The sequence below is a fragment of the Rhinopithecus bieti genome, unplaced genomic scaffold (assembly GCF_001698545.2).
Source record: "Rhinopithecus bieti isolate Rb0 unplaced genomic scaffold, ASM169854v2 scaffold_20892, whole genome shotgun sequence".
In the NCBI taxonomy this organism is placed as follows: Eukaryota; Metazoa; Chordata; class Mammalia; order Primates; family Cercopithecidae; genus Rhinopithecus; species Rhinopithecus bieti.
Window position 1 is genome coordinate 1,639,122 of NW_016810602.1, and position 19,233 is coordinate 1,658,354.

The 19,233-nt window shown below is 44.0% G+C and overlaps 1 protein-coding gene across 2 annotated transcripts in view; it reads right to left on the reverse strand.

Moving 5' to 3' along the window:
* The window catches only part of FNTB (farnesyltransferase, CAAX box, subunit beta), a 77,964-nt gene that overhangs the window by 10,430 nt on the left and 48,301 nt on the right, over positions 1 to 19,233 (reverse strand). For both annotated transcript variants that reach the window (XM_017892426.1, XM_017892427.1), the window contains exons 7-9: positions 18,031 to 18,117; positions 10,942 to 11,071; positions 7,550 to 7,682 (exon numbers count right to left, since the gene is read on the reverse strand). In XM_017892426.1, the coding sequence (XP_017747915.1) occupies positions 7,550 to 7,682; positions 10,942 to 11,071; positions 18,031 to 18,117 (350 nt within the window). The remainder of the gene's footprint in view (positions 1 to 7,549; positions 7,683 to 10,941; positions 11,072 to 18,030; positions 18,118 to 19,233) is intronic.

Here is a 19,233-nt window from a genome sequence, read left to right on the forward strand (position 1 = left end):
AATTTCTTAAAAAAGAGACACAGAGAAAAAGGGTTTCCAAGGTTGAGCACTAGATGAGGGACAGTGGCCAGCTGACATTTGGAGGCTAGGGACAAAAGCCTCTCATCTTCAACCCTGAGTTGCACTCAGCCCCGAAACACCCATTCAGAGACACAGGGCCGGGCGCGGTGGCTCAAGCCTGTAATCCCAGCACTTTGGGAGGCCAAGACGGGCGGATCACGAGGTCAGGAGATCGAGACCATCCTGACTAACACGGTGAAACCCCGTCTCTACTAAAAAAAAATACAAAAAACTAGCTGGGCGAGGTGGCGGGCGCCTGTAGTCCCAGCTACTCGGGAGGCTGAGGCAGGAGAATGGCGTGAACCCGGGAGGCGGAGCTTGCAGTGAGCTGAGATCCGGCCACTGCACTCCAGCCTGGGTGACAGAGCCAGACTCCGTCTCAAAAAAAAAAAAAAAAAAAAAGAGACACAGGACACTGAGTCCAACCTAAGGAGAAGTATCCAGTCTCCCATCTCAGGCTGGCCGCAGGCCACATGCTTTGATACACTCACACTATTTTAATTCCCTTCCTTTCTTTTCCTCACCTGTAAGCACAGTGGACTTTGCTATATAAGATACATACATATATGATGGGACCTGTCGTCTTTTACTTATTTCCAAGGTTGTTTCCAGTTCCTTGCCATTATGAGGAATGCTGTGCTAAATCTTTGTCAATATTATCTATGCTTAGGATTATTTTTTTAAAATAGACTGACCACAGTGGAATTATTCGGTTAAAGGGAATAAACATTTTTAAGGCTTTTAATAGATACTGATAAACTGCTTTAAGAATTTATAGACTACTCTCAGCACAATCCCTGTGGAATAGCCCTGCTCTGCAGGAGCAGTCAAAATAAATATATAAATAAACTAAAATAAAACAAAGACTTTATGTAGCTGCCAGCAAAATTTAAAATTTTGCTCTACCACCTCCAGCATTAGCACCTTTTTGTTGTTGTTGAGACCACCCAGGCTGGAGTGCAGTGGTGTGATCTCGGCTTACTGCAACCTCTGCCTCCCAGGTTCAAGTGATTCTCCTGTCTCAGTCTCCTGAGTACCTGGGATTACAGGCACAAGCCACCACGCCAGCTAGTTTTTGTATTTTTAGTAGAGATGGGGTTTCACCATGTTGTCAAGCTGGTCTCGAACTCCTAAAGTGATCTGCCCAACTCAGCCTCCCAAAGTGCTCGAATTACAGGTGTGAACGACCATGCCCAGCCAGCTTTAGTTACTTTTTAAAAGTAATCAGCAATTAAAATGGTAAAAAGAAATAGTACCTGACAGTTTATTTTGATTTGCATGCCTCTGATTACTAATTAGGGTGAAATTTTTCCATGACTTGTGTTTAATATTTGCATTTCCTTATGATGGTGTCTGTTTGGCCTATATATTGACTATTCTGAGATCCAATAGTCAATTTGATTACCCGAGCTTTTTCTGATATTCGCCCTTGTCTACATCATATGCTGCATCTATTTTCTCCTTTTTGCTCCTCTGTTTTGGTTATGTGAGTTTAAAACTTTTACAATTAATTTTAAAATTTAATTAATATAAAACATATACATGTTTTATACTACTGATTTTCCTTTGTGATTTCCTTTTAAGAAAATATTTAATGTGTATGGGGGTTTTTGGGGGGATGAGTAATGAAAATGTTCTAGAATTGTCATAATGATTCGTAACTGAATAGGTAAGTTGTATGGTATGGGAATTATATCTCAACAAAGCTGTTATTTGAAAAAGCATATTTACTAAACTTTAGGAAACTGCATTACATATCTGTACAAAATGTACACATATTTCATATCCTATAACGAATAAAAGACTATTTTTATAAGGTAAATGATAACCTGTGGCTAAAATTAGAATCTGAAAAGAAAACGCTATGTTTATCATATAAAAAATTATAGACTGCTTCAGTGACTTCCTATATTATTGAAGCTTAGAAGCTCAAAGTTCAAAAATTCTACAAGGAGCTTCTAGAAATCCCGAATTTGGACACCAGCACACATAATCACAGGATGAAAGCAGATATGATTATAGGGTGATAACTGCACACTGGAATCGGCCTTTTAAATCCTTTCTCCCTCTTCCTGAAATTATAGGTCCCCATTCTCATCTCATTTTGCATTTCAAAGGTTCTTTTCATCCAAAAAAATAAAAAGTCTTTCCTCACCATAACTGACAGGTGCAGCCATCTGTAGCTCAATTTCACAGGTGGGCAAGAAAATTCCAGGGTATGTCCCAAATAACATACAAGAAGCCAGTAACTACCAAGCCAGGCAAAAACTCACAGGCCTGCTGCTTTCTTACTGTTCCACAAAACAAAAAAACCAAATAACTCACTGATTCAGTCAGCACTTGAGATTTCTTAAGCCTTTTTTTTCTTCTTTTTTTTTTGAGATGGAGTCCCGCCCTGTCACCCAGGCTGGAGTGCAATGGCATGATCTCGGCTCACTGCAACCTCGGCCTCCGGGGTTAAAAGTGATTCTCCTGCCTCAGTCTCCTGAGGAACTGGGATTACAGGTGCATGCCACCACACCCGGCTACTTTTTGTATCTTTAGTAGAGACAGGGTTTCATCATGTTGGCCAGGCTGGTCTTGAACTCCTGAACTCATGATCCACCCACCTTGGCCTCCCAAAATGCTGGGATTACAGGCTTCTTTTGCTTTTTGAGACCCAAGTCTTGCTGTGTCGCCCAGGCTGGAGTTGCAGTGGCACTCTCTGCCTGCAACCTCTGCCTCCTAGACTCAAGTGATCCTTCTACCTCAGCCTCCTGAGTAGCTAGGACTACAGGCACATGCCACTATGTCTGGTTAACTGTTTTTAATTTTTTGCAGAGACAAGCTCTCACTATATTGCCCAGGCTGGTCTTGAACTCCTGGGCTCAAGAGGTCTGCCTGCCTTGGCCTCCCAAAGTGCTGGGATTATAGCCATGAACCACTGTGCCCAGCGTTTTAAGCTATTAATGATAATTCCTTCTTCTACTCAAATACCGTCACTTACACATAGAAAGTAGTCACTGGCATGGAGCCACTGATGGTCACTTGCTGAGTTAGGGCATGGCCTAGACCCATGTGCTGCACCAGAGCATTCTTTTTGCTTTTTAGTTAGCAACATGATCAATGGCTTTTAAAAAATGTATTTGTACATTTACCAAAATAAAATTAGTAATGCACATCTTTTTTTCTTTAAAAGGGCACAGTATAATATAGAAGTATAATATAAATCTGTTTATATTATACTTAAAATATAAAAGGGCACAGTATAATATAAAATCTAAAAAGTTGGCCGGGTATAGTGGCTCATTCCTGTAATCTCAGCACTTTGTGTGGCCGAGGAAGGTGGATCACTTGAGGCCAGGAGTTTGAGACCAGCCAGGCCAACAGAGTCATACCCTGTCTCTACTAAAAATAGAAAACATTAGCTAGGTGTGGTGGCACACACCTGTAATCCCAGCTACTCAGGAGGCTGAGGCACGAAAATTGATTGAACCCAGGAGGCGGAGGTTGCAGTGAGCCGAGATCGCACCACAGCACTCCAGCCTCACCAACTGAGTCAGACTCTGTCTCAAAAAAAAATAAAAATAGGCCGGGCGCGGTGGCTCAAGCCTGTAATCCCAGCACTTTGGGAGGCCGAGACGGGCGGATCACAAGGTCAGGAGATCGAGACCATCCTGGCTAACACGGTGAAACCCCGTCTCTACTAAAGAACACAAAAAACTAGCCGGGCGACGAGGCGGGCGCCTGTAGTCCCAGCTACTCGGGAGGCGGAGGCAGGAGAATGGCGTGAACCTGGGAGGCGGAGCTTGCAGTGAGCTGAGATCCGGCCACTGTACTCCAGCCTGGGCGACCGAGCCAGACTCCGTCTCAAAAAAAAAAAAATAAAATAAAATAAATAAATAAATAGATAGATAGATAGATAAATAAATAAATAAATAAATAAATAAATCTAAAAAGTCTCCCTCCTTCTGTCTTCTGTGTCCTTCTCTTCTCCCAAAGGTACCCATTGTTAAAGGGGTTTGGTGGAGGTTCCAGGAAAAGCTGTGTACATCTCAGGCTGTGTGCCCAGGGACTGCTCCAGGCCCTGCCCCTTACACTTGATGTTGTATCTTGGAGAGCTTTCTATATCAGCCCATGGGATAAAGCTACTGTTTGGAGAGATTTTTATTATGTAACCCTTAACCTTTTGGTGGGCACTTAGGCTGCTATTACAACTCCACTTCAATATACATCCTTGGCTAATATCTCTGCAGGTAAATTCCTTACAGTGCACTTGCTGTGTTCAAAGGGTAAGTGCCCTTATAATTTAAACGGATGTCTCCAAACTGCCCTCCAAAAAATGATTTACCTATTTACATCCCCACTAACAGTATCAAATTACCTGTTTTCTCACACTCTCCCCAACATAGGGTATCAAGTTTATTCATCTCTGCCAATCCAATAATAAAAACAAATAGTGCCAGTCTTTTAATTAGCATTTCTTTAACTACAAGTGAGCTAAACAACTTTTCGTTGGATTAATGGCCACCTACTGTGGTTATGAGCAGGGCAGGGTGAGGATGCCAGCTAGTCTGGATTCACACAACCACATACTAACCCTTGTGAGTGCCAATCAGGTATTATAAAGCAGTCACTTAGCCTCACTGTACTCTGTTTCCTCATCTGTGAACAATGGTACCTATTTCATAGGGTTGTTTGGAGAATTAAATGAGAAAATATATGTGAAATGCTCAGTACAGCCCCTGGCATACAGTGAGGGCTTGCGAAGACTCCGCTACCAGTAGTAGTAGCAGTTGTAGGAGAAAAAGAAGGACAGCTCTTTCTTTGGGACCTCTCTCTTCAGATCCTTTGCCTGTTTTTCAGTTGGGTTGTCTATCCATTTCTTACTGGTTTGTATGATTTTTTTTTTCAAATTAAAGAAATGAGCCATTCATCACTTGTCATAAATATTTTTCCCACCTTGCTGCTTGTTTTGTTTGTAGAATTTCCCTGTTTTTGCAAAATAACTTTTGTTATCTTTCTTTATGCAAGAAATACGTATTAACTATAGAAAGATTAGAAAATACAAACAGAGGAAACAAACATCACCTGTAATTTCACATCCTAGATACTTTCTGTGAATTTTTTTGAGTCAACTCTTCACCAAAAATGGGATTCCACACATATTGCTTTGATATGATCACAATATATTGTGACTAACTTTCTACACTGCAGCCCCTTTTGATTCCCTAAGTCAGTATTTTGCCCTCCTCTCAACACACTTCCCTTCTTCACAGACTCCTGTCTGTTCCAAGTTCAAGAGATGCCCTGTGTCCGAGAAGAACTTCAGACAACACAGGCCTCCTTCTCCCAGCCAATGAAAAAAGCTGGAAGCACCAAGATTCATAGGCACCCTTTTCCATTGACAAAGCCTTGAATGCTACCAAGCCCTCTAGAACGTATGCTACAATAAACAATTAACCAGCAGTCCCCCTGGAAGACTTTGACAGGTGATGCTCCTGTTATAGCTTGCTCCAGATTTCCCTGGGATTGCAGAATTACTGCGTCTTATAAATGCCAGGGACAGGTTTGTAAAAGACTGACAGTTTTACCAGGGGCTTGACCTCACCACTTCCAAATAAAGAGATCACCATGACCCCAAGTTTTTTTCTATCTTAGAAACGTCGGGTCGGGCACGAGGGCTCACGCCCGTAATCCCAGCACTTTGGGAGGCCAAGGCGGGTGGATCACCTGAGGTCAGGAGTTTGAGACCAGCCTAACCAACATGGAGAAACCACGTCTCTACTAAACATACAAAATTAGCTGGGTGTGGTGGTGCAGGCCTGTAATCCCAGCTATTTGGGAGGCTGAGGCAGGAGAATCGCTTGAACCCAGGAGGTGGAGGTTGCAGTGATCCATTGCACCTTGTTCGCCCAGGCAACAAGAGCGAAACTCCATCTCAAAAAAATAAAAATAAAATAAAATAAAAAATGTTTGACTTGGGGAATTCCTGACTTCCTTACTGGTGGTCAAGGCAGACACTGTGCAGGCTCCAGAGTCAGTGCACTTGCTGACAGTGCACTTGCTGTGTTCAAAGGGTAAGTGCCTTATATGCCTTAATACTGACACCTAAAGCCCAGTGGGCCCAGGCCGGGAAAATGGGACAGAGGCTCTGCTTACTTTAATTCAGTGTCAGAAATGGTCACAACTCAACAACTCAAAGGAAATTAAGAAACTAAATAATGAGGCTCAGGGCTGGACGTTGTGGCTCATGTCTGTAGTCCCAGCACTTTGGGAGGTGGAAGTGGGCGGATCACCTGAGGTCAGGAGTTCAAGACCAGCCTGACCAATATGGTGAAACCCTGTCTCTACTAAAAATATAAAACTTAGCCAGGTGTGGTGGCGCATGCCTGTAGTCCCAGCTACTCAGGAGGCTGAGGCAGAAGAATTGCTTGAACCTTGGAGGTGGAGGTTGCAGTGAGCCGATATTGTGCCACTGTACTTCAGCCTGGGAGACAGAGCAAGACTCCGTCTCGGCGGGGGGAAAAAAGGGTGGGGTGGGGGCAGGCCTCAGAAACAGGAGAAAAAAGTGTGGGGAGGGGCAGAAAGGAATCTCATCTTTCACATTTGAACAGTTACATTATCCAGCTAAGTCCAAAGAACAGCTTCTCTCTGGACCCAGGGATCTCACTCCAAAAACAGATGAGCAGCCAGCAGGGTCCCATGACGTCCCCTCTCCCACAGGTCTACTCAGAGACACCTGCTCCCACATCAAGTACACCAGAAAGATGGTGCAGGAATTAACAGGCAGACTGAGGTTTCAAGAGGTAAAGAGAGAATGTTCCCAGGAGTTAGGAGGCAGACTGAGGTTTCAAGAGGTAAAGAGAGAATGTTCCCAGAGTTTTTGCTCGCTAACTACTTCGGTTTTGCATTCCCATTTGAGACCCCACAGAAATGAATGTGGATTTCTCTACTCCAATGGTGCAGGTGGAACAAACTCCCATTTAGGCTTGTTCAATGAATGTAAAATAAAACATTTCTAATGGTGACAACTCTGCAGCCAGTCAGACACAGCGAGTCTTTTCTCCACGGGTTCTGGTTCTCTACCCCTTTACGCAGTTGCCTTTCCTGTTGCTGTTGCAACAGTGACTGTTGCAACACTGGGTTTTCAGCTCTGCCCTGTACCCAGAGGAGGTGGCAGTCACCGCAGAGCCCAGGACAGGAGTGGGCTGCTCCTTCCAGATAACGCAGAAGCAGCACCCACTTCCTCCCCACTCCCCGTAGCAATTTTAAGGGAGCTCATTCTGTCATAGCCAATTTGAAGAAGCAAGAAATGACACTAAACCAATGAAACTAAATCTTACTCTGCATTCGCATGCCCCACAGCATGAGGTTCCACACTGGGCACTCAAAATCCAGGACAGACAGAGCTCATTTCAACCCCTCTAAAAAAGCACACTGGGCTTCCAGACTTTGTGAGTAGTGGAGGGAAACCATCCAGCCTCAGCAAACAGCTCCCCAGGCTCACCTTGGGCGTGCAGTGCACGGTGGAGCAGGGGCAGGAGCCCTGCCTGCCAGAAGGAGTAGCAGCCATCCACCAGCTTGTTGCAGCGGCCCTGAAATCCTCCTTCAAATCGCATCTGCCGGCTTGTCACCCATTGCTGAGGAGACACAGATGGGAAAGGCAGTTGTAGGCTAAAAGAGACAAAAATCCAGCCCGACAGGATCTCCAGGAGTCAATCTGTGGGATGAAGGGTTTCCCATCTTGTGGCTTCTCGGCACTCCAGTTCTGGTGCTCCGGTTTTCTTTCTTCCCTCCCCACACTGCCACAGACACAGAGTGAAGCATTTAAGCCAACGCTGTGGAGGCATCCAGCACTAATCTCTGCTCAACGCCTAGCAGACAACTACCTTTTCCTGGGTTCCAAAGCAGTGCCAGTGCTGAGAGGATAAAGAGGCCAAGCTGGTTTGTTAGGAGACCTTCAAAGTCTCTTAATAAACATGGCTTAAGTTGGAAATTGAAGGCAAGACTAACAGTAGCTCATTTCTCATTACTTCCCTGCTCAGGGGAGTTTATTAAAAGCAGATAAATGGAATTTGGTACTATATTTCATCAGATGATCTCAGACTGCTCCTGACTTTTACTTGGCACCTGGGGAAATTTACCCAAGGTCTCTTAGCAAGTCACTAGCAGGCCTGAAAGCAGAAGCCATTCATTCTAATTACCAAATGACAATTCTGCCCAGCCTGTGGCTGATATAAGAAAATCTTTTACTTTGAAGCTGTAAAATAGGTCTTTTTTTTTTTTTTTTGAGATGGAGTCTCGCTCTGTTGCCCAGGCTGGAGTGCAGTGGCCAGATCTCAGCTCACTGCAAGCTCCGCCTCCCAGGTTCACGCCATTCTCCTGCCTCAGCCTCCCGAGTAGCTGGGACTACAGGCACCCACCACCTCGCCTGGCTAGTTTTTTGTATTTTTTAGTAGAGACGGGGTTTCACCGTGTTAGCCAGGATGGTAAAATAGGTCTTAATGTCACTCAGTGGTCACACACGATACCACCATTCCTTGCTTATCTACAAGTTTTCTAAACACACTCTACTACAAAGATCAAGATAGTCATGGGTTTGGTCCCTTGAAATGAGCAGAACCAACTGGCTGAGCAGATATGACATTTCCATTTCCCTCCCTAGACCACCTAGGCCATTCCAGCCACAGACTTACAGAGCTGCCTCACTCAACTGAAAGGGTACAGGGGAGGGTACTTCCCGTTTCTAGAGCCTTACTAGGTAAAGTTCCTGAAAGGAGCCACTGGGACCCTTGATGGAAGTGGGGGCCAGCCCTCCCCTAAAAGCTGTAGTTTAGATTATATCCCTCTTCAAGGCAACACCTGTCCATAGAGAGTCACAGTCACAAATTCTTAAAAGAGACAGAAAACACTGCACTGCAGGTTCAAGTTGGTCTTAAATGAACCAGGGCTTCCAGCATGTAATGGAAGTGGGCTAAGCATTACTCAGGCAGAGGGAAAGCAGGTGCTGCAGTGGGAGTCCGTTCCTCATTTCTGCTTACCGTAGGGCTTAAGTGTTTTTAAGCAGACTAATTTATTTTTTCCAGTGCCTAAGCCCATGGATTTGTTCTGTTTCCTTGGGCTATAGGAATTCATACTTCAGATATGTGTCCTACTTCTCCCAAAGCAAATGGAAGGGAGTAGTCTGGGTTAGAGCACCGGTCCCTAACCCCTGGGCCACGCCAGGCTGCACAGCAGGACATGAGTGGTGGGTGAGCCAGCGAAAGCTTCATCTGTATTTACAGCTGCTCCTCACTGCTCGCATTACTGCCTGAGCTCCACTTCCTGACAGATCAGCAGCAGCATTAGATTCTCATAGGAGCACAAACCCTACTGTGAACTGTGTGTGCCAGGCTTCTAGATTGCATGCTCTATATGAGAGTCTAATGCCTAATGATCTGTCACTGTCTCCCATTGCCCCCAAATGGGACTGTCTAGTTGAAGGAAAACAAGCTCAGGGCTCCCATTGATTCTACATTATTGTGAGTTGTATAATTATTTCATTATATATTACAATGTAATAGTATTAGAAATAAAGTACACAATAAATGTAACGTACTTGAATCATCCTGAAACCATTACCCCCTGCCCCATCCCCACCCCAGGTCCATGGAAAAATTATCTCCCACAAAACTGGTCCCTTGTGCCAAAAAGATTATTACTCTGTGTTAGAGGGACACTAACATTTATTAAGTACCTACTATGTGCCAGGCCGTTTATAAATGTTCTCTCCTTTAACCTTAAAAAAGTAAGGATAGTTATCCCTACCTTATAAAAGAAAAAATATCAAGCTAGAAGAGATTAGACAATTTGCCTAAGGACCCATGTCTCAAATGTAGTAGGGACAGGGTTCAAATCTGGAACACTGCCATTATAACTGAGGCACTCCCTGATCACATTCCTTATTTCTGCCTGGGAGATGGGACTTTTTTGTTTCATCCCTTATTGGTGCTCAGATTCTAAAACATCTGAGAAACTCTTAAGTTCAGCATACAAAGTTGGCTGTTTCGGCATGAGCCTTCAAGCCTTCAGGAATCTTTAAAAAGACTATGCCGGGGGAGGCTTTCTGAAGGTGGAGGCAAGATGCTGCTGGTTACATCTCTACAGGGTACTACAGAAACTCTCCAGGAAGCTCACGATGGGCCGTACAACGGGAGGCTGGCATCTGAACTCAGGCAGAGGAGGTGCATGTCAGTTGCAGCTGGTTTGCTCTGAGGTCATGGTCAGGGGGCACATGCTCAAATGACATGACGGGGAATGCCTTCTCCTTGGTGGCCATGGAGGTGTGTGTGTTTGTGCACCCACTGATCATTTAACTACAATCTAGTGACTCCCTGAAGCTGACTGCTTTCTGAGTTTCTTCTGAATACTGGCCAGGAGCCTGGGGTCCAGACATAAATGTTGGGCTGCCTTCTCAATGCAATTAGCCAGCTCTGCCTAAATAACTCATTTAAATGTAGGTACTAAATGTTTACACAGTGCAGCAGGTAACAAAAGTTTGGTTTCAAAATGCTGCAAAACTCTTCTTGTAACTTTTCCTTTTAGGAGGTTCTTTCTATAACACACGAAAACCTCTAATTCTACGTAACTGAAGTATAAGGAAGGTACTCTGCTCACACCAGATGTCTGCGGGACACAGTCTATGCAGTCTACACACTATGTAAAAAGCTCTAAGCAGGAAGACAGAAAGGCAGAAGGTGGAGCCAAGACAGAGCAGCTGCTCACTCCTTCCTCTGTGTTGGAACAGAGCTAACTGTTAGCCCTTCCCATAGCCAAACTCTCCCGAAGCCTGCGTGTCTGAGTACAATCACCTCACCATGACCTGGGGTCTGAGAGGAGGCTGGTTCAAAAGATACTTACTAACAAGCTCTTCAAGTTCAAGGAACGTTCCCTCTTGAGGATTACCAGCGCGGCCAAGCCACAGAAGGTATAGCCGCCGTGGGCTTCCATCCCTGGTACCCCGCCAATGCCACCTTCCCAGTTCTGACACCTAAGAAGAGATTGAGAAAAGCAGATTGAGTGGCCAGTGAGTGGACGTACACAAGTCCAGGACCATCCTAGATGGCAGAGAAAAAGTTCACTCAGATTAAGGTGTGAGCCATCACAACTATGAATGAAAAGATGCCAACTAATTAACTTTTGGAAATGTCTTTTCAAAAAAAAAAAAAAAAGCTGGGCCTGGTGGTGCCCATGTGTAATCCTAGCTGCTCAGGAGAATAAGGCAAGAAGATCACTTGAGGCCAGGAGTTCAAGGCTCCAGTGAGCTATGATCACGCCATTGTGCTCCAGCCAGGGTGAAGGAGCGAGACTAGGTCTCTAAAAATATAAGTACAATAAAAACTGTAAAATGTTAAAAACCCAGACACTTAGAAACAGCCTACTTGAGTAAGAAACATAATAATTCAAATTATTACTCTTTGGGAGAAAGTTATAAAATCATATATATATACATGCACACACACACACACACACATACATATAGTGATAACCATCAAGTTGAAACAAAGTTGAAAAGTGATTGTTGATTCTAGTGATCTTTTATTTTTGCAACAGGGTCTTAACTCTGTTACCTAGGTTGACTGCATATCACGGCTCACTGTAGCCTCAACCTCGTGGACTCAGGCAATCCTCCCATCTCAGCCTCCTGAGTAGCTGGGACTATGGGCATGCCCCACCATACCCGGCCAATTTTTTGTATTTTTTGTAGAGTTGAGGCTTTGCCATGTTACCCAGGCCGGTCTTAAATTTCTGGCCTCAAGGAATCCTCCCACCCCAGCATCCCAAAGCGCTGGGATGACAGGCAGGGGCCACCGCACTTGGCCTCTGGTGATCTTTGAGTACAGGTCTATTGGAAATATTTTCCTTTATGTTTTCTCTTTGTTCAAAAGTTTTATAATGAACCTTTATACTCTTCAAAATAAACGTTATTTTAAAATTATAATTAGGTCAGGTGGCGATGGCTTCTTAACAGCCTGCAAAACCATGAGCCAAATAAACCTCTTTTCTTTCTAAGTTACCCAGCCTCAGGTATTCCTTTATAGTGACACAAAATGGACTAACACAAGGACAAGAAATAACTGACTTAGTAGAATAGAGAAACCTTCCCTACCCAAATGGTAGGGATGGGAGAGGGGCAACAAAAAGCAAGGTGATGTGCTCCAATAAAAGGCTCCAGGATTAGAGATACAGGGAACCTCCACAAAGTGGAATGCGTTTGAACCAAGTTTGTTGGTTGCAAACTTATGTAAGTCCCCTACTCAAATCCAGCAGAAGATGGGAAGTTTCAGAGCTGAGTTCCAGAATATCCAACAAGCTAAGAGGAGGAGGGAACACTGCACCCAACGGGATTACGTGAGAGTCAGCAATCTGAACACAATACCCCCAGCCCCATTCCCTTGTGTATTTCACACAAGGCTGCCAGTTTCATACTCCAAGCAGGATTTAGAAGATTCCTCTCCGAGGGAACTGATAAGCCCAAGGGAAAAACCCTACAGATACTGCTTTGAGAATTCCCCAATGAATGGCTTGATCCTGCCCACCCTCACAGAGCTCTCCAGCAGCTTTTCAGTGCTGGACCCTTAAAAATGAACAGACAGCTGTAGAGTACCAGACATTTGACTGCAGTCTCTACTATGAAAGAGAAGGAGACCAAAACAAACAAAAATAAACTGGCGGAAATAAGACACGGAGCAAAAGAAAACTTTTTAAAGTTGTATCTTTAGATAAAATATTATATGAAGTAAGACTACTGAGAGGACAAAATATCCCCAGAAAACAAGAGAGTATATAAAAAAGTACTCAGGAAGTAAAAGTAGTCAGGGAAGAAAACTAAAAATAGGATTACAAAATAAAACAAGAGGATTAGACGATAAATACTAAGAGAATCTCTCAAAGTATAAGAAGAAGGATTAGAGATGGAAACCATGCAATGAAGTATTTTTATTTTTATTTATTTATTTTTGAGACAGAGTCTCGCTCTGTTGCCGAGGCTGGAGTGCAGTGGCACAATCTTGGCTCACTGCAACCTCCGCCTCCTGGGTTCAAGTGATTCTCCTGCCTCAGCCTCCTGAGTAGCTGGGATTACAGGTGCACGGCACCACGCCCGGCTAATTTTTGTATTTTTAGCAGAGACAGGGTTTCACCATGTTGGTCAGGCTGGTCTTGAACTCCTGGCCTCGTGTTCTGCCTGCCTTGGCCTCCCAAAGTGCTGGGATTATAGGTGTAAGCCACTGCGCCTGGAAGTATTTTTATTCTTTTTTATTCATTGATTGATTTTGAGATGGAGTCTCACACTGTCACCCGGGCTGGAGTGCAATGGTGCAATCTTGGCTCACTGCAACCTCTGCCTCCTGGGTTCAAGCAATTCTCCTGCCTCAGCCTCGCGAGTGGCTGGGATTACAGGCACCCGCCACCATGCCTGGCTAATTTTTTGTATATTTTGTAGAGGCTGGGTTTCACCATGTTGGCCATGCTGGTCTCGAACTCCTGACCTCGTGATCTGCCCGCCTCAGCCTCCCAAAGTGTTGTGATTACAGGCCTGAGTCACCGTGCCCAGCCTCAAAGTATTTTTAAAAGTCAGACAATCAAATGTACTAATGGGATGTCATATTTTAAAAAGAGGCTGGCCAGGTACAGTGGCTCATGTCTGTAATCCCAGCACTTTGGAAGACCAAGGCAGGAGGATCATTTGAGGTCAGGAATTTGAGACCAGCCTGGTCAATATGCAAAACCCCATCTCTACTAAAAATATGAAAATTAGCTGGGCATGGTGGCAGGCATCTGAGGTTGCAGTGAGCTAAGATTATGCCACTGCACTCCAGCCTGGGTGACAGAGCAAGATTCCATCACATACAAAAAAGAATCAAGATTCCAAGCCTCTAAAGAAGGACAGGATGGGGATAGAGAAAGAGAGACAGACGAAAAAAAAAAAATACAGAGAATTAAGAATCACAATGGCACTGCGAGGTAGTACAGCACAGTGGAATCCACTTGACTTCTTTGTATTTCAGCTTAATACAAAATTGAAAGGCTGGGTGTGGTGGCTCACACTTGTAATCCCAGCACTTTGGGAGGCTGAGGCAGGTGGATTGCTTGAGCTCAGGGGTTTAAGACCAGCCTGGGCAACATGGAAAAACTCCATCTCTACCAAAAACACAAAAATTAGGCAGGTGTGGTGGCACACACCTGCAGTCCTGGTTACTTGGAAAGCTGAGGCAGGAGGATCACTTGAACCCAGGAGGTCAAGGCTGCAGTGAGCCAAGATCACACCACTGCACTCCAGCCTGGGTGACAAAGTGAGACCCTGTTTCAAAGAACAAATTAATTAAATTAAATTAATTAAATTCAGTATCCCACCACTTGACATATAAGGAAACTATGACACAGAACAGTGGAATAACTTGTACAAGCACAAGCTAATCAGAAATGGCATACCTGTAATTCCAACACTTTGGGGGGCTGAGGCAGGAAGACTGCTTGAAACCAGGAGTTCAAGACCAGCCTGGGCAACACAGACTGTCTTTACAAGACATTTTAAAAATTAGCTAGGCGTTGTGGTGCACACCTGTGGTCTCTGCAACTCACGAGGCTGAGGTAGGAAGGCTGCTTGAGCCCAGGAGGTCAAGGCTGCAGTGAGCTGTGATTGTATCACTGCAATTCAGCCAGGGCAACAAAGCAAGACCCTGTCTTCAAAGAAAAAACAAACAAACAAACAAACAAACAAACAAACCCAGGCGCAGTGGCTCATGCCTATAATCCTTGAACTTTGGGAGGTCAAGGTGTGTGGATGGCCTGAGCCCAGAAGTTCAAGCCCCACCTGGGTAACACAGACAGACCCCATCTCTACAATTTTAAAAAAAAACATTAGCTGGTTATGGTGGCACGTGCCTGTTGTTCCAGCTACTTGGGAGGTTGAGAAGGAAGGACTGCTTGAGCCCAGGAGGTGGTGGCTGCAGCAAGCTGTGATCACGCCACTATACTCCAGCTTGTGCAACAGAGCAAGACAAAAGAAAAGAAAAGAAAAGAAAAGAAAAGAAAAGAAAAGAAAAGAAAAGAAAAGAAAAGAAAAGAAAAGAAAAGAAAAGAAAGAAGGAAGGAAGGAAAGAAAGAAAGAAAGCGAGAGAGAGATGAAAGAGAGATAAAGAGAGGAAGAAAGAAGGAAGAGAAGAGGAAAGAAAGGGCAAAACTGGAAATCAAACCCAGGCTGTCTGAGTTCCGTGTCTAGGCTGTGCCTAATCAATCAACCCTCCTGCAAACGACAGCTGTACGCTGAACAAAATACAAAAAAACAGCTTCCTGAGGGCTCAGCTGACTGAAACAAGGCAGGCAAATTTTGGTGGAGTTTGAAACTTGGAACAGAGAACAGCACGCAGTTAGTCCCTCCCTTCCCCACAACTTTTCTCTCTGGTTTGCCCTCAGGATGGCAGCCGTAGCCCAGGGTGGCAGCAGCAGGCCAGGGGTCAGGGGTCAGCGGCAAGCAGCCAACACTCTAATGGGAAGCCAACCATCCTTCTGGCAGGAAGATGCAGGCTGCCAGAAACTGAGGATGAATCCAGAAACAGGAAAGTCAAAGAAGAAAAATCCCAAATTCTGCATTTAAACTCAGTTCAAGTTTCCGCATACGTGCTGGGGAAACAAAGCAACTTCCAAGCAAGAACTGAGCTCTGAGCTGCTGCAGGAGTGACAGTTTGCAGCTTGAGTCTGACCAAGTTGACTGCCTGCTAAACTGAAAACATCAACACCCTTCAGGGCAAACCACCAGAATCCATACCGTTCTGTTGTATGACACCTCCACCATCATATCACAATGTCCAGGACACAACACAACATCACGCGGCACAGGAAGACTCATGGAGCTGACATGCCAACTCTAGGACACACAGATGTGGAAATTCCCAGACAAGCAATTTAAAGCAGACATTATAATTACATACTTACCACAGCAAAGTGAACAAAAATACACTCATAAAGAATAAAAAGATGGGAAATCTCAACGGAGAAACACAAAATATAAAAGAGAACCAAACACAGGCAGTGCCTACTCTCCAGCTCTCAACTATAGCTACCTTACCATTGAGCATGACATAGTCCTCAATGAACTCTGGTTACTATTATCAGCCTTATTCACAATGACATTAGAAGCCAGAAGATAACAAAGCAATGCTTACAAAATTCAGAAAGAATACAGTTTATACCATTTCCAATTTAGAAATCTCTAACCAAATAATTAAGTGTGAGATTAGAACACAGATACATGCAAGATATTAAAATTTATCTCCCAGGTCCCCTTTGTTGGGATCTGTTGGAGTACAATGCTTCATGAAAATAACGAAGAAAAAGGAGGACAGGGACTTCAACAAAGGAGATAAGTGAATTTCATGCTGAAAGGAAGCTTCGGAATGCCTGCTGTGCAGCAAGCTGAGAGCAATCTGTCCAGACTGAAGCAGGAGGGCAGAGGGCTCCAAGAGGGGTGACTCAAAACGCATGCGTGCACAGAGGCAGGTTACCTGAAGGGTTTGACTACGTTTAATTTTTTTATAGCTCTGACAGACAATTTGGGAAGGAATTCATAAGTACATTCATGATATATCCATTAACTCCAGGAAAATGAAACTCATACAAAAAAGGAAATATGATCTCAGCATATCATCTGGTGTCACTGTAAATTATATTTATATGGTAAGACATGCTACTTTGATAAAAACAAAAATTTTTTAACTAAAACAGTATCTCAGCTTGGGTATCATTCCATCATAGTATATATGTGTCTACTATACCTTTTGCTTTTTTTTTTTTTTTTGAGACAGAGTCTTGCTCTGTCACCCAGGCTGGAGTGCAGTGGTGCAATCTCGGCTCACTGCAAGCTCCACCTCCCGGGTTCACACCATTCTCCTGCCTCAGCCTTCCGAATAGCTGGAACTACAGGCGCCCACCACCTCGCCCAATTAACGTTTTATATTTTTAGTAGAGACGGGGTTTCACTGTGTTAGCCAGGATGGTCTCGATCTCCTGACCTCGTGATCCGCCCACCTCAGCCTCCCAAAGTGCTGGGATTACAGGCATGAGCCACCGCACCCGGCATGTTTTTTTTAAATTATGAAATATTTGAAGCATCCAGGAAAGTACAGCAGATAAAATACAGAACATACATGTATCTAATACCTAGCTTAGAATTAGCCATATACCCTTCAGGTCTTTGTTGTTGTTAATGATTACAGCTGAAGTCTCCTATGCAGACTTATCTCATTTCCTTTGCTCTCCCCGGAGCAGGAATCACCATGCTAAATTTGGTGTTTATCTTTCATATGCATGTTTTTATATTATTATATTATTCTTCTCTGAAACAATACAGAATTCTCTTGCATGTTTCAAATTTTAAGTAAATGTGCTAATCTGTATGGTTTTTTGTATTTTTTTCTTTTCATTCTTTCAGTTCAACATACAGATTTTTCTGTATTGATCCATGTAACTCTAGTTCATTTATTTTGACAGTTTCATTATATTCTGATGCAACTATACCACACTTACCATCTCGTGCTTATGAGCACTGAATCTGTGACCAGCTTTTGGCTCTTATAAACAAGTCCTGTGCTCCTCTCTCCCATTTGTGCGTGCGAGGGTTTCTGTGGGAGTGGAATTACTGGGTCCTACACAAGGGCACCTTTGATATATTGTCAAATTGCTCTAAAAACTGGTTAAATCCGTTCAGGCTCTCACTAATATTGTTTACCAAGGTTTGTTTTATCCTTGCCAATCTAAAATATAACATTAAAGAAAGTTTGGAAAAAAGAAGACATTTTAAGTACTTAAAAAAATCATTAGATAACCCTAATGGATCTCCTGTGATTTTGTATTCCCTTCCAAGTCCCTCTGTATTTTCTTTATTTTTCTGAAGTAGCGTCGTGACCGCCTGCTCTCCAAGAGGCCAGGAGAAAGCCTGGTTTCTCTCACCTTGCTATCCACTCAGCAGTGCCCTCAAAGAGGTCTGGAGTGATGATGTTGGTCAGCGAGGCTACGGAGGCGGCACAGTATGCACTTCTGGAAAGACAGAAACAGGAAACACATTAAGCTCTACGGAAGAGCTAATGCGGCTCAGTGAACTCTGTGGGTGGACTGCTCGCCTTGCCTAGTAAGCTGTAATCACCTCCTGTCCTCACTCTTGGCACACGGTCAGTCCTCCTGGGTCTCCAACTGAGAGGTGTGACATTCTATTTGGATACAGTTGCTCACGGCATGGCTTCAGTGAAAGAACATGACATTCTATTCTCCCTACCTCCACATGGTCCAATCTACATCAGAGGAAATAACAGCCGTATCAATTCATGTCAAAAGTGGATTCAGCCCTTCTTTCAAAGACCTATAATGGTTGCCATAAATCTATGGTATCATTCAGGTACTTCTGATATCATTCATGTGGATGTTAGTACTGTTTCAGATTCAGGATTTCTGTTTACAGCCTTGACATGTTAAAGATTAACTATACTTTTACTGCAACAGATAAACTGCAAAACAGGCCACCAAATTGTAATATACCAAACAAGGATAGGAATAGGTGAGTCCACTCCAATACAGTCCTTAAACCTCTAGAGGGAGAAAAGAGGCTTGATTTCAAACTTCTCACCAGTACACACACAGACACACACGTTAAATGAAAAAGGCGCATGTCTATATTTTTTGTTTTGCTTTTGTTTTGGTTTTTATTGAGACAGGGTCTCACTCTGTCGCCCAGGCTGCAGTGCAGTGGTATGATCTCAGCTCACTGAAACTTCTGCCTCCTGGGTTCAAGCAATTCTCCTGTATCAGCCTCCCAAGTAGCTGGGATTACAGGCGCATGCCACCATGCATGGCTTACTTTTGTATTTTTAGTGGAGATGGTGTTTCGCCATGTTGGCTAGGCTGGTTTCAAATTCCTGACCTCAAGCAATCCACCTGCCTCGGCCTCCCAAAGTGCTGGGATTATAGGCATAAGCCACTGCGCCCAGGCTATTCTTTAAAAAAAAAAAAAAAAATTATTAGGCTGGGCATGGTGGCTTACGCCTGTAATTCCAGTACTTTGGGAGGCTGAGGCAGGTGGATCATGAGGCCAGGAGTTCAAGACCAACCTGACCAATATTGCGAAACCCCATCTCCACTAAAAATGCAAAGATTAGCTGG